At 53.2% G+C, this 14,757-nt stretch overlaps 2 protein-coding genes across 2 annotated transcripts in view; both read right to left on the reverse strand.

Annotated features, from left to right (window-relative positions):
* Positions 1–461: 461 nt before the first annotated feature.
* REM2 (RAS (RAD and GEM)-like GTP binding 2) lies at positions 462–4,914 on the reverse strand. Its single transcript, XM_004694658.2, has 5 exons — positions 4,739–4,914; positions 3,161–3,502; positions 2,858–2,931; positions 1,817–2,024; positions 462–1,485 (listed from the first exon to the last, which is right to left on the reverse strand). Exons 1-5 carry the CDS (start codon positions 4,833–4,835, stop codon positions 1,190–1,192), a joined length of 1,017 nt encoding a protein of 338 aa, XP_004694715.1. The 5' UTR covers positions 4,836–4,914; the 3' UTR covers positions 462–1,189.
* Positions 4,915–9,157: 4,243 nt separating this feature from the next.
* The window catches only part of LRP10 (low density lipoprotein receptor-related protein 10), a 6,624-nt gene continuing 1,024 nt past the window's right edge, over positions 9,158–14,757 (reverse strand). Inside the window, exons 2-7 of the mRNA XM_004694659.2 lie at positions 14,601–14,686; positions 14,168–14,303; positions 12,667–12,857; positions 11,535–12,552; positions 11,066–11,195; positions 9,158–10,676 (exon numbers count right to left, since the gene is read on the reverse strand). Of these exons, the coding sequence (XP_004694716.2) occupies positions 10,089–10,676; positions 11,066–11,195; positions 11,535–12,552; positions 12,667–12,857; positions 14,168–14,303; positions 14,601–14,686 (2,149 nt within the window). The 3' untranslated portion in view covers positions 9,158–10,088. The remainder of the gene's footprint in view (positions 10,677–11,065; positions 11,196–11,534; positions 12,553–12,666; positions 12,858–14,167; positions 14,304–14,600; positions 14,687–14,757) is intronic.

Genomic DNA, 14,757 nt, shown 5'->3' on the forward strand with positions numbered 1-14,757 from the left:
GCGTCCCCAGGGGAGGCACTGACAGCTTCAATTCTCACACAGGCTTTGCAGGTGACAGCTGGGGTGCTGGGGCCCTGCCAGAGGAGGTACAGGCTGATTCCATCATGCCCCAGCTGATGAGCCTCCTGGTGGGAGGGGGTTCCACTTCCAGTCCTCTTCCGGGTCTTCTTCTTGCAGAATAAAGTGTGGTAATGAGGTGAAGGCCTGGTGTCTGGGGACTTGGTCCTAGTGTAAGTCGTTGAATTATTTCTATCAATAATAGGTCCCTACTCTCTAGGCCTTTTTCATCAGCACCCAAGAAGCTGCAAGTTGAGCCTTTGGCAAAAAGAGACATTGAACCCAATTACCCATAAGGCACCTTAGCCTGGACAACACCAGGACTAAGTTCTAGAGCCAGCCTGGAGGTCTGCGTTCCCTGCTCCTCTGGCTAAAAGAACAGAGTACAAGAGAACAAGTGCAGTAGAAAAATTCTTTATTGAAAAGGTAAGGGTGGCCCCCTTGCGGTGCCTCCGGGGCCAAGCCAAAGGGGAGTTACCACCAGCTGGCTCTTCACTCTGCACAGCTGAAGGCAGAAAGTCTGTCCACACCTTACTTTTAATAACCTTAAAGGGGAAGTGCAGTGGTATAACGGTATAATGGCAGGTCACAGAATCAGTTCTCAAAAATGGCACTTCCAGGCCCTTGACTTTAAGGACTTCTTAAAGGTAAAGTGGACTGATACAGCAGATAAAGCCGGAATGTTAAGGGCAGAGTCTCTGGGAACGATATCCACGTCTTTACCTTTATGAATCTCTTAAAGGTGAGGCTTATTTGTGCAGAGTACAAAGATGGACAGCTGTAAAGGAGCTACAAAGCAATTCTCCAGTTCCCGCTTCTTTACAGAAGAGGTGGTCAGGTGCAAATTAAGAAACAAAACACCTTGCAGAACTATTTCCTTCCAGACCTGCCGCCCCCTACAGGTCTGCGTCCCCGGCTTCCAGGCGTTCTGGGGCCCAGAGGTATTGAGGACGCGTGGTGGCAGGGGTGGGGGACAGCCCCCTCCGCAGGCACGCCAGGGCATCCTGGGAGTTTTTGGTTTTCTAGACGGTCTTCACAAAGGAAGCCGGACAGGGCAGGGCGGGGCGGGGCGAAGGGGGCGAACAGAGGCCGCGGTGACCATGGCGACCGCGGTGACCATGGCGACCGCAGCTCAGAGCACGGAAAGGTCGTGACAGGACCTAGAGCGCTGCTTTAAGAACTTGGCATTGCGCGGCACTAGGTTGGCAAGGAAGCGCTTCGCCTTCTTGGTGAGGCTCTCCCGGCGCGTGGGCGGCGCGGGGCCCTCAGGACTGCCCGACTCCGGCCGCTGGCCCCCCAGGTGGCTCCGACCCCGCCGCAGCCGGATCTGGCGCACAGCGCCTTCGAAGAGCTCCCTCGTGTTGTGGTGCAGAGCAGCAGACGTCTCGATGTGTTTGCAGCTCAGTGTCCCTGCCAGGTGGCGGCCCTCTGTGGGAAGGAAAAGGCCCAGGGATGGGTCTGGGGAGCTACCCAAGGGGGGAAGTGAATCTGGAAACTGAGAGAACCAGGCAGGGATCACTTGCAAAGAAGTGGTAGCCTCCTGGGTGGGAGGGAGAAAGGTGTCATGGAAAAGAGCCCAGGGGACGGCTGGGGTTCTGCCACCCCCTAGACAAGGGTATTGAGAGTCTACCCTTAGCCTGGAGCTAAATGAAACTGAGTTTGTGCATCCTGGAAGGTTTTTAAAGGCTGTAGGGAGAAGAGGTGACTGGGAAGGAAGTGTCCCAGATACTGCAAGATGGATGAGGTTCAGTATACACACCCTCCAGTGAGACCTCCCGGGAGCGGGCCAGGTCGCTCTTGTTCCCAACGATTATGACAGGCAGGTCATGGTGGGGCCTCCCAGCCCTGAGGCGAAGTAGGGTCTCTGGAACTTTGGAGAAGCTCCTTCGGTCAGTGACTGAGAAGACGATGAGAAAGGCATCCCCGGTCTGAAGGCAGTGGTCCCGCAGCCACCCCCCTGCATCCCCCTGCAGATGGGCAGAGTTGTAGAGTATCAGGACAGAAGCCTGGGAGAACCTGTCCAGCACCTCCACATCAGGAATGAAGACCCAGAGACATGAGGGAGAAATTTCCTGCTTAGGACAGCAGAGCTATTTAATGGTAGAATCTTCATACCCAGTGTGTGTGTGGAGGAGGATAGATTAGTAAATGAAACCCCACAGAGAGAATTAGGAGCACAGGATCATAGACTGGGTTAACCCATCCTACTTTCTTATGCTTAAACTTTTAATTAAAAATGAATGCCAAATACTTAATCAGTACAATTTCTGCCTGGCAGTGCTCTGCCTGCCTGTGGCTGTGAAGGCGACACTCATTTTCTTTCTCCTTGTCCTAATAAACCCATCCTTTAAAAATGTAAAAAAAAAAAAAAAAAAAAAAGTGAATGCTTTCCAAGTGTATGTAATCTAGCCTCTGATTGCTGCATCGTAACGATTGATACCCAAATATTCCGGAATCTTCTTTCCCTCCCTTTCCCTAATACTACCGAGACCCAAGCTCTTATCCTGTCAGATCAGACTCCTCCAGGTTGAACAATGGATGGGATAAATTTCAATGTTCAGCCTGGCTTGTATCTGCAAGGTTTGTCAAACTCAGATCCTGACTTTCTTCCAGGCGAGAAGATCCTGGAAAGACAGCGACTCTCAAAGCCCTGGCGTGTACATTGGTACCAGCCTTGCTCCCTCAGAGGATACTGTGAAAGGTACATACTGGAGCCAGAGCCTGCAGTCCCACCAGACTTTGCCCTTCCCCAGCTCTCCCAGATTTCATTACCTGCTTACAGCCACATCTGAGTTCTCACCTGTTCCCAGATGTCATAAACAACTAGAGTAACTTCCTCCTTATCCACCATGATGCGTCTCTCATAGGTATCCTCTGTTGGGAAATCCAGAGAATAGAGCCCATCAGAGCTCTGGAACACTTGTGACACCTGGTAGCCAGGCCTCAGGGACCACCCCCTCCCCCTATAGGGAGCATAGCTACGGAAAGCATTGGAGAAACTTCTCTTAGGGTCTGGCCTCCAGGGGCTGCTCATGCCTTGAGATCTTCCAGACCTAACTAGGTCTCCAGAGTACTGTCAGTCCTTTCAGGGCTCCCCAAATACCTGGGTTCTCTGGCTCATGAGCACTGTCTCCCTGGAGACCACCAAAAGTGCCTGCCAGCGTGCTCTTTCCCACGCCGCTCTCCCCCACCAGCATGACCTTGAAAATGGCATCCTTTTGGGTGGGCGCTGCCTCTCCTGAGCCCAAGGAGTCAGAAGAGCCAGAGGACGAGGCTTGAGGTGGCCAGTCAAGTTCATCTACAGCCTGGCCCCGTCGCAGCTGGTGCTTGTAGGGCACAGGCATACTGCCTCTTCTTCGGGGGGCCCCTGGAGTAGGGGATGGTCCACCCAGGTCCAACCCTGCCAACAGTTTCTCTGGCTTCTTTAGCAGTGTGGCATCTGTTTCTGGGGGGGAAGGGCAAACAAAGAAACGGAAGCTATGAGTGGGGAATGCCCAGCCATCTGCCCAGGGCTCAGTGCTGGCTGCTCTGTCTTTAGAGGCCCAGCCAGGCTCAGCTGATGACCATGACCCAGAGGTAGCTGAGAATCTTTGGTCCGACTTCTTACACTGAACTGTCCCTGAATTCATGGGGCTGCAAGGAACTGACCCAACAGCTTGTCCAATATGATTCCAACCACAGCCTGTGCAAAACATTCTCCTTGCAGGGGAGGTACCTATACGCAGGCTTGCACACCCACTCACACTTCACACTGACACACAGGCACACCCCCAGACTAGGCCTCTGGCCCCAGGGCTGCTCCTCCTTCCTCCAAGAGGTGCCCTCTCTGCTGCTTCCTGCACCAGTAATCCCCACACTGGGGAGGGGCACAGGGCATGTGAGCCCAAACCTGCCTCCTCCTGGGGGGTGGATACTGGTAGAGTCAAAAACTTTGCAAGGAGCCGGTTTCCAGGGAAGCCTTTGCATTTTGAGACGGTGTGTCGGGTGTCCGTGGGTGTGTGTGTAAGAGGGGCTGCCTTTCCCGTGGCCCTGTGAGTGAGCATCCCCCCGTGCAGATTGTGTGTGAGAACCCTTCTGCATCCCTGGCTGTGCCTGGGAGTCCGAGAGAATATTATATTCATGGCGAGGTAGAGGGTGGGAGTGAGAGAGCAAGCAGGAGCAAGAGGAAGAGTGACAATGCATGGGTCAGGGTAACTGGAGGAGGAAGACAGACACAACAAAGGGGGATGGAGAGAGGCTGCAAATAGCCCAGGATCAATACTTGGCTGGCAGCCAAGGCCTCCAGGAGCCAGAGAAACCCTTACAACAGGTCCCCAGGGTAGCCCCCGGTGCTTCCCAGGCTTGTGGGCTGCCCCTTCCCGGTCTCCCTCCCCTCCAACCGGCCCAGCCTCCGGGGAATGCGGCTGACCTAGGGGCCAGGCCCCGGGAAGCCAAGCCTGGGTGAGATGGGGGAGGGGGCACTAGGCAGCTCTCCTCTCCTCCCCTCACCCTCTCCCAGCCTAAGGTGTGTGGTGTGATGCGGTGGGGGGGGGGGAGGGAGTAGGAGGGGTATCCACTTCCTAAGTTGCTCTTCTCTTCTGTTTGGGTTCAAGCGTCTTTAATCCCTAGTTCTGACCTCTCCACCAAAGCTTCAGCTCCCACCCTCAACGATTCAGCCAGAACCTGCTCCGCTCTGCCTTACCTGGTCTGGGAGTCCCTGGCGGGGAAGCCTGGTGGCTGCCGGAGGGACAGAGTGCTGTGGTTTCTGTGTCCGTGTCCATGTCAGTGTCTGTGTGCATCGATGTGCGTGTGCTGTCTGCTTGCAGCACCCGTTCCCTCACTCAGCAGCACTGTCAGCTTTTCCCTTTAATACCACCCTCCCCACATACTCCCCCCTAGACACCTGGGGAAATCGCCCCGCCCTCTAATGAGGTCACACATGCTAATGAGCAGTGATGTCAGCGGGATTCCCTCCTTTCTGCCCACCCCTTTCCTTTGTGTCGCTTCCCTCTGGGAGCACACACTTTGCGGAGTCTGGTTAAGACGTGAAAAGAACAAAGTCTGAGGGGTAGAAGAGAGAGGTTCAGAGAAGTGGGGCGAAGGGTCAGTGGGTGAAGGAAGTGAGGATGATGTGGGTGGGAGGGGACGGAGGCAGGGTCTTTCTCTAGGAGCCAGGACTTGTTGTGTATTCCCTGCCCCCAGCCCGGTGTCCAACCCAGGTGGGTGCTCAGTGCTAAGTGGAGGAGCTAAAGGCAGAAAGAATAAAAACTGAAAGCTGATCTGTAAGGCAAACAAAAGGTACGCATGTGGGGGATGGTAAAGCCACCCTGCCACCAAGCTCCGGCCAAGCTTTCCTTCCCCATACTCCTGCTGGGCTGACCCAACAAACTGCCATTTCCCAGCCTGGCTCCTAGGCAGTTGTTGAGGGTTAGAGATGGCTGCTTTGCTTGAGTAATTTTATTTTGTCACTAGATTGAGGTTGCTGCAAGTGGTGTGAGGATTTCCTCCCATTCTCCCTTCCCTTCTATCTTAAGGAGAGGTGGGAGACAAGACAGCCTTCTAGAAGTTCTAATCCCAAGGGGGGGGGAGGGGAGGATAGGGAAGCTATTGCCCTGGGCATCCACCAGGCCTTCTGGGCTCCAAGAGGCAGACACAGTGCAGTCTCTACCTCTTTGTGGGAGACCAGGGTGGGAGACTGCTTTACTGCCCAGTTCCCTTCCTTCAGGCTCTTGTTTTTCTTTCTGACACCTGCTGGCACCGAAACACACATACTAACTTACGTCTTCCCATACCACTTTTGCTAGGTGTGTGCTAAGCACCCTCTTGTTATTACCTCCTTTCATCCTCATGACCCTAAGGTTCAGAGTGGCAGGTGGGTGACCTGCCCCCACATCAATCATGCATGCAGCTGGAAAATGGACGCTGAGTCCCTCCCAGATCTTTCCAGTGTCAAGGACTGCTTTTCATCTCTGTGCTGTGATCTCTTTCATTTATTGAATATTCCAACTGTCTGCTATTACTTGGGACAATATTACAATCTTGGGGTTTATTTATTTTTTTTAGTAGAACTGGGATTCTAGTCCAGAGATGTGGGGGGTGGGAGGATTCACCAGAGATAGAGTGGGGAGCAGAATTCAGTGCTTTTCTATTTTTTAAAGAAGAGATGTATTTGTTTATGCATACAAGAACTGGAGTACAGGTCAGAGGTGTGTGTGTGTGCAGGGGTGCAGTGAGAGGATTCACCAGAGTGGGGAGCAGAACAGGCAGATGATCTACTGAAATACACTGCTGAAGGGAGCAGTGGGCAGGTCAGGAGAGGTCTGCTTGTGCCATTCAGGTTGGCTCCCTGGCTGGGGAACTTGAGCTGCAGTGGCTGTGGGTAGCCTCATAGTACTGAGCTTTACCCTGTCCTGCACCAGGGAGGTCCCCTGGGTGCTTTTCTAATTGAAAAGGCAAATAGCAATCTTGGGACAAAGGTGCAATGACACCTGAGTTACCTGGAAGTCACCTACAAGGTAACACTATGGGGTCCAGAGATAGCAGAAAAGAACCTGAACAGCTAGAATATTCACACCCTCTATTCACTGGATACTCTGCAGACCTCAACCCCAGCAGATTTAGCTTTACTCACAATTTTAATTGTGTGCTCCTGGACACACAGGTTAGAAGCACATTTACAGCAGCAAGTGACCTGCTAGCCTGGTAGCCAGGGTAATGCCACAACAATTTCAAAGCCATCCTAAGTGTTTAAGAAGTGGTCGAAGGTCACTTGGCATAAAGGCAAACAGCTTCCCTAACACTGCTAGAGCTGTTCTGAAAATGCTGCTGCAGAGAAGTCACTGGTTTCTATGAATGACCCTCAGCTATCCAGGGCAATCTGTATTAAATTGCAGATGCACTGTATGAGTGTAATGTTTTCAAATAACTACCTTTCAAGGTGAAATTTTAAGCGTCTTGAATTACACTTTAAAACAGAGCTCTATGTATCTGGAAAGCTCACTTAGGTAGTTGGATTCATCTCAAATAGTATGAACCAGGATCTGCAGACCCCCACAAGGACTCTTGACCTTGATTTCTGTTGGTCCTCATTCTAGAGCCTCAATCTAGGTGAACAACCATCACCTTCATCCCACAAATAGGAGAGGGCTGGGAATGTTATCCCATTGTGCACCCACTTGTATCCCTCCCCGTGGAAGGGGAAGTTCTGCAGAATTTTGGGGTAAGGGTGAGATTTTAGAACTGAGACCTCTCAGGTTTAAATCTGCCTCTCAGGACTGATCTAATCCTGAAACTTCTCTGAAACTGCTTTTGAACCTGTTAATCGGGGGGTTATGATGCCCAAGGCATAACTTAAGGGTTAGTTCTATGTGATAAAAGACCTGGCATTTAGGGGCCTCCCTGAAGGCCTAGGGGTTAAATCTCAGTGCTGTCACTGTGGTGGTGGCCTGAGTTCGATCCCTAGCCGGCTGGGGAGCTGACCTACATGGCACAACAGGCCTCTCCTGTTTCGGCCTGCTGCTCTCCTCAGCAGTGTATTTCAGTAAATCTGCCTGCTTGGCTTCCCAGTCTGTCTCTGGTGAATCCTCTCACACACACCCCCACACCTCTGGCCTACATCCTAGTTCTTCTATGGAATAATAAGTAAATAAAGTATTTTTTAAAAAAGATCTGGCATTTAGCAGTTTGCCTGAGGATTTGATGCTCCCACAGCCTCAGGCTACATAGCTAGGGGAACTTCTCCCCTCCCAATAGGGCCTGGAGTTGACTTAGGCTCAAGATCTGCTCCTGAGTTTGATATCTGCTGATTCTTAGCCTGATTTGTCTTTTACTTTTTTGTGCTATGAGCAACACCTACCCCAGTGCCCCAAGTCATAGGGTATAGGGATACCCTAATATTGGGCCCTGTGGATACTAGTATTTCTCCAGATAGGATATGAAGTTTCCTCATTTCTATTTCTGGGGCCATGGCGAAAAGTAACTTGTGTGACTGCTCCCACTGTCCCGCCCTCAAGTAGGTAGGACTTAGTTTCCTTATACTGCCCCACAGGCCAACCCCCTTCTCCAACTCAGCAGACAGAAGTGGTGTCACTGCTTGCACCTGCAAAGTGTACCTCAAAACTTCCCCCAGGCCCATTACCGTATGGGCAGAAGCCTTCCTAGTGAACTCTTCCCTCAGGTCCTCTCTCTGGCATTCCATATTGAGAACATTCTTTAAGCTTAAAACTTTATCTGCTTTCAAGTTACAAGACACCACTTCCCCCCACTCCCACCCCCTTTAGAGGGAAAAGAACTGGACACTACAAGGAATAAGGATATGAAGCTGAATGTTTTGATGTGACTGTGGTGCAAGAAGCTAGGGACAGGGCAAAGGTCTGGAGATGGAGCCATTGGGAGGGAACCCCCTGCTCCATAGGTGAGACCCAGGAACTATTTGCATTTGGGAAGGAAGCCCCAAAGGAAGACCTGTATGTAAGGGGCAGGATCTCTGAAGACCTTTCCCCAATCTCAGGTGAGGGTCTGGAGAGAAAGAAGCTTGTCTACCCAGAGCCAAGATGTTAAATGCACCCCTTCCCTAGGCTTCCCTGGGAAAGAGGAAACAAGGAATCAATAATGACATGAAGATTCTGTGTGTCATCAATGGAATGGCTCGGCTAGGCAGAAAGGGTAAGTGCCCATCTGAAGGGGAACTTTGCGCCCTGCAGACTGGGTCAGGGGCTACCTTAACTCTGCTCTTGGGAATCCATGCACAGCCCCGCCAAACCGCTATCTCCATAGCACTGGGTTTCCTTTCACTCTCTAGATGGCTTGCCACCATGTTTACCAGAGTTTGTTTTCAATTTCTCAGATAAACCCTTCTTCCTGACCCTTTCCATTCTTGCTGCTGCTGTGGCCCTCTTTTTTCAGAGCTCCAGGACCAAGAGCCCACTCCCTCACATCTGCTAAGCTTGCTTCCCCTATGGACTCTCATTTGGCCTAGAACTCACAACTCTATTCCAAAGACTGTCAAAATTCATTAGAATCTAGCTTGAACACTCTTCCCAGGCCTCTTGGATTTGGCTAAGGTGATGCCGGCATCTTTACACCCTGAATGTTTGTGATTTTTCTCTTGATTCATATTTGCCTACTTTGAGGCATCCTGACTGAGAGCTCATCTGTCTGCCTAGAACAGACTGTAAGTGCTCAGCAGTGGTGGAGGGCAGGAGTCATGGGCCCTGTGTTCCATCGGGGACAGTCTGCTCCTGTGATCTGTGCTGAGAGCACGCCATAAATGGGAGCCTTCCCGGCTGCAGGGCCCAGCTGGCTCACCAGGCTTCTGGCCTGGCAGTGAGTAAAAAGGCTTGGTGCTACCCATGGTGTCAGTCACTGTAGAATTGAGGCTGGGCTGTAAGTAGAGAAGGTTTGTCTTTGGGGGTTCCTATAGTTTTCTTACCTCCTCAGTGGTAAGGAAGTAAAAGTCAAGGCAGGTGGCTAGACGATGAATAGGAAGAGAAGGTTTCCATAGGGAGGAGGAAAGAAAAGTGAGCATAAACTGAGCTGGGGAGAAAGGTCGAGAGGCAGGGCTCAGGCTCTGATTTCTTTATTTTCAACCTTGACTTCCTAGGCAATGACCTAGCTATCGGACAAAAGCATTTGTTGTGCTCTTTATATGAGCCAAACCCTTTATGAGGGATCATGGTTGGCAAAACCTCAGACCCTGCCCATATCCTCCCCTTGGGGGCTGAAGGTCTCTAGCCAATTGGCATTCTGGTGCTTAAGGCCACTTTTGGGTGGGGTTTGGCAAGGCTGGAGTGTCCAGGCCTAGGACCGTTCGAGGATTTTACTTTTGAGAAACAAATGGTGGTGGTGTGGAAGGAGGTGGAGACTGAGGTCCCACCATGTGCAGCAGGGGCTGTGTGTGAGCCCTCTCCCTAGCTTTCCTGCAGCTACAGAGGGTCGACGGAGGTTCACCAGTCCCCTCAGGTGAGGGACTGGGAAGAAGTATGGCAGGGAAGCTGTATCACCCTCTGAAGGGCTGTTGCCTATGCCTACAGTGCCCAGGAGAGCAGGTTCCCTCAGGCGAGCAGTGGCTCATCCTCTGCCTCGACCACCCAGACCTCTGGCTCAGCCAGTGGCACTAGCAGCACATCATCCTCGTCTTCTGGGGGCAGAACTGTTGTGTGGGGTCCAGGTGGGGTCCGAATTGGTCCTGGGGGCCGCAGGTTGGGCAGGAGGCGGCCTCGCAGGGCCTGCACCACTCCGGACAGCAGTGATGGCTCCAGAGGTACTGCGGGCAGAGGCACTGGGGCCTCAGGGACAGTGGGGAGGGCTGGAGAAGCACTGGCAGATGGGAGGGGAGCCTTGACAGGCAATGGGGGTGCCTGTTCCCCGTCCTGCCCACCCACGGCCCCACCCTCAAGGGCCGGACCAGTGCTACTATCTAGGCCCTCTGGGGGAGTGGCCGAAGGTGTGACATGGGATCTGCTGTCAGGGGTTCGGACTTGGGGGCTGGTTCTAGGAAGCAGGCCCCAGCGGCGGAGACGGCGTACCAGGCGGCGTACAGAGCGGCCACGTTGGCGGCGGCGGGTGCCCGAGGCACCCCCTGGCGTCATATCCTGGCGCAAAATCTGTAGCAGGGAACGCAGGTTGCCCAGTACTGAGTTCTGCAAGAGTAAGCAGATGTCAGAGTCAGAGAGGTAGGAAGGCCAGGTGCCTAAAAGAAGGGTACAGGGCCCTCCCTGGTGGTGCAGCGGGTTAAAGCTCCGCACTATGAAGCTATCGGCAGCCACTGAGGCACAACTTTGATCCCCAGCCAGGGAGCTGACCCACATGGCACAGCAGACCTCTCCTGACCCGCCCACTGCTCCCCTAGGCAGTGTATTTCTGTCAGTCTGCCTGTTCTGTTCCCCACTGTCTCTGGTGAATCCTCTCACCTTTACCCTCCCACACCTTTGGCTTATACCCCAATTCTTGTATGCATAAATAATCTTTACCAAAAAAAGAGAGAGAATACAATGGCAGGGCCACAGTGTGGGCCTGGAGGGTGACTTACGTCATTTGGGTTCTCTGTAGGGAAGTCCTCCACAGGTGGGATGGCACCTTGGGCAATGAGCTGTCCATAGGAGGGCGGTGCCTGCTGCTGCACAATCTCAGCCTCCATTCGGGAGAGGGGGGCAAAGATGCTGGAAGGAATGAGGACTGCGGTCACAGGCGTCCTGGCCAGAGCACCCTGTCCTAGTCTGGACAGGCCTCCTTCCTCCACACCCAGGCCAGGACGCAGGGAGTGTGGCCAAGGTTTTCCCTGGAGTCACAGAGATCCCCTTTCTTTGAGATTACTTTCAGGATCTAGGCTTGTTCTTCTTTAGAGAACCCCAGAAAGCGATCTAGGCAATCCTGTGAGCCAACCCGTAGCTGGTCACCAGCATCCATCCCCAATGTGGGCACCCTGATGGTCTCCCTTAGCTGTATGGGTCCTGTCCCACCCCCAACCCCCTCCTTGACAGCCTACCACTCCCACTAACCTGTACTCCTGGGTACGAATGGCATAGAGTTTGCAGGTGCAGCCCAGGGCAATGACCAGCAGCAAGCCACACACCAGGCTGCCGATGACTGCTGCCGTAATGACCTTGCGGGGCAGGGCATAGGAGCAATCCCACTCATCGCTGCCGTCGGCACAGTCCGGCTGCCCATCACACACCCACGTCTCATACACACACTTCTCATCCCGGCATCGGAAGTTGCCAGGCTGGCAGTGCCGGCAGCGTCTCTCATCTGCCCCATCTGCACAGAAGGTCTGGTAGTTGCAGCGGTCAGCAGGCAGGTAGCAGGCTGTAGCACCAGGTGTGCCGGCAGCCCCACAGGGGAAGTGTCCGGGTGGGCAGCTGGGGCAGTTCTCCTCATCTGTGCCATCGGCACAGTCCCATGAGCCATCACAGCGCTGTGCCTCACTGTAGCAGCGCTCACCTAGGCCCTCACTAGCCCCCAGACCAGCACCTAAGCCGCAGGGTTGGTCCCAAGGCAAGCAGTAGCCCCGCACATGGTAGGTCGCATTGAAGCCCCGACCACTGCTCCAAGCAACTGAATGATAGGCCACAATGGCCTGTCCCGACAATGTCTCCACGGTGACAGCCTTGCCATTGCTGAAGTGTGTGAGGCTGCGCAGCAACCGAGGGGTTTCGGGAGGCCCAGGGCCATCATACACATGCACTGCATCTCCATAGCCCAGGTCCAGGGCTGTGAAGCGCACAGCCAGGCGCCGACCATCATGGGGGTCCAGCAGCCAGAGGCAGGACTGGGGGTGGGAGGCTGAGGCCATGTGTGAATATCCAGGGGAAGAGAACACCCCATAGAAATCTTCCAAGGTGTGATTACAAGATAGAATGGGGCCAGGAGCTGGGGTCAGGTCAGGGAAGGGGTCAGAGCTGCAGCCAGCCTCATCAGAGCCATCACCACAGGCGTCAAATCCATCACAGCGCTGGGTCAAGGGCACACAGCGGTGGTTCAGGCACTGGAATTCTTCTTGCAGGCATATCAACCAATCTGCAGAGGCATTATGGAGAGGAGCTGTGAGCAATGGATTTGGCAGGATCCTCCCCTCCCTCTGGTTTGCACTGCTTGTTTTGAGGCCTCCATGGACATCCCAGTCCAGCTCACCTTGGTTGTAGGAGAGCAGGAAACCCTGGCCCATGGGTGCTCTGGCCCCAACATAGCTGTAGGTGATGGTGACGTTACCACCTGGCAGCTGCAGAGGGCTGGCAGGTGCCTCACACAGGGAGATCAATGGCTGGAGAGGGGACCGTAGGATTAAGCGCTCTGAGCCACAGGCCAGGTGCAGTTTTTGGAACCTAGAGAGGTTGAGGAAAGCAGGACATATTCCTTATCACTGTTGGCTACTTTCCCCCAAATGCTGTCAGATCCCTCTTCCCTAAGAAGCACAAACACCTGTTTATATCACAATCCAAAAAGCTAAAACAAAACTTTAGTCAATCAAATTCCTTTGTAGGCAATGGTGAGAGTCTCATGGCGAGTGGTACCATCAGACTAAGATACAATCCAGGACCGTGGTAAGACTGACTTGTGTTCAGAGGCTGGGTTCAGAACAGATTTATTGACTTCCAGTTGTTGTAGCATTGTCATTTAAGTACAGCATTCATAATAAGTGGCCATCAGCATATAGTCAATTAACGAGAACCCACTCTCCCCTCCCCAGGGTCCACTGGTGAGACCTGTGATCCCATGGCGTTCTTACTGCTATGCCCAACACCCGCTCTCTGTCTGCCTGCTCCCTTCACCTGCCACTTTGTGAGTAAACTCAGGGGAAGTGAACTGTATGATACAAATAGTCAAGTATTTGTATCAAGCTGCAGCCCACTGTCAAAGGAACCCAGGGAGACCTGGAATGTTTTAAAGATCTGGGGAGGCTAAGAAAAGTTCTAAGCTGATAAATAACTCTGAGTCCCAAGCAAGAAATGATAGGCCTCCCCGGTGGTGCAGGGGTTCAAGTGTTGGTGCTATAAAGCTACCCGCTGCTGCATCATGAGGAGCTGACCCACATGGCACAGCAGACCTCTCCTGTCTTGCCTGCTGCTCCCCTCAGCAGTGTATTTCAGTGAATCTCCCCACTCTTTCTCTGGTGAATCCTCTCACTTCCCACCCCCTCTGGCTTGTACCTCAGCTCTCTTATATATAAATAAATCTATCTAATTTGTTTAGACCTCCCTGGCCCAGATCAAACTCATGCTGCAGTAGCTGCAGATAGCTTCACAGTGCTGCAACTTAACCTCCTGCACTACCAGGGAGGCCCCATAAATAAAGATAAACCTTAAAAAAAAAAGAAAAAAAGAAAAAAAGAAAGTACAATGAACGGAAGGACTCCTCAGAGGAGTCATCTTGAAGCCCCAGGACAGTTTCTAGAGTGACTTTTGTCCTTCAAGGATGATAAGGATCCCCCCTGAATGTCTGCCCAGCCCAGCTTCAATTCACTGTGTCTGGCCCAGAACCAACTGAGCTTTTAGGACAAACCAGGTCAAATCAACTACTGTTCTCCTACTGACGGGAAAGGAGATTCCACAGTGAAGTGATGATCCCCGAAGGCAATCCTCTGATGGTGGGGCCCAGGGTTGGGTAGAGGAATAGGGTCTTGCCTGATGCTCACCTGACTGTTACAGTTTGCTCCTTGCTGCCCAGGATGAGCCAGGTGCAGTTGGCAGGGGCGCTTCGGCTGTCCCGCCCCAGGGGCCTCTGTAAGGTGCCCTGCACTTCCAGAAGCACTGCTGGGGGGTCCTCACAGGCTGGAGAGAGAAGAATGGCGGGACACTGATAGAGTTCCTTAGCGTCCCATCCCTCTCCAGACTTGAGGCCTCAAGGGCCTGGGAGCTTCAGGAGTCACATATTCAGCAAAACAAAACAACACGGACCAACCACGGGGGTTGCACCCACATTGGGCCTCAGTTTCCCATCTGTAAAGGGGGGATGATCTCCACACTAAAACTGTAGTAGGTACTACAGGAAGCAGGGAAAAGAGTATCTTTGTCTTGGGGCCTCCCTCCCGACCGCCCGCGGGCGCCCCAGGGGCACCCTCCACTCACCAGGACTTGGGAAAATGAACCGGTCTGGATGGGCTAGCGCGCCGCCTGGAGGAAGAGCACGAAAAGGCAGGAGAGGGTCAGCCACCCTCGGTTTCGCTCACCTGAGGCTCTCGGGGAGAAAAGGGCGCCGGCTGGGACTTCCGGGTCATTCCCGGGG

Source organism: Condylura cristata, unplaced genomic scaffold, assembly GCF_000260355.1.
Source record: "Condylura cristata isolate star-nosed mole 26May11 unplaced genomic scaffold, ConCri1.0 scaffold00045, whole genome shotgun sequence".
NCBI lineage: Eukaryota > Metazoa > Chordata > Mammalia > Eulipotyphla > Talpidae > Condylura > Condylura cristata.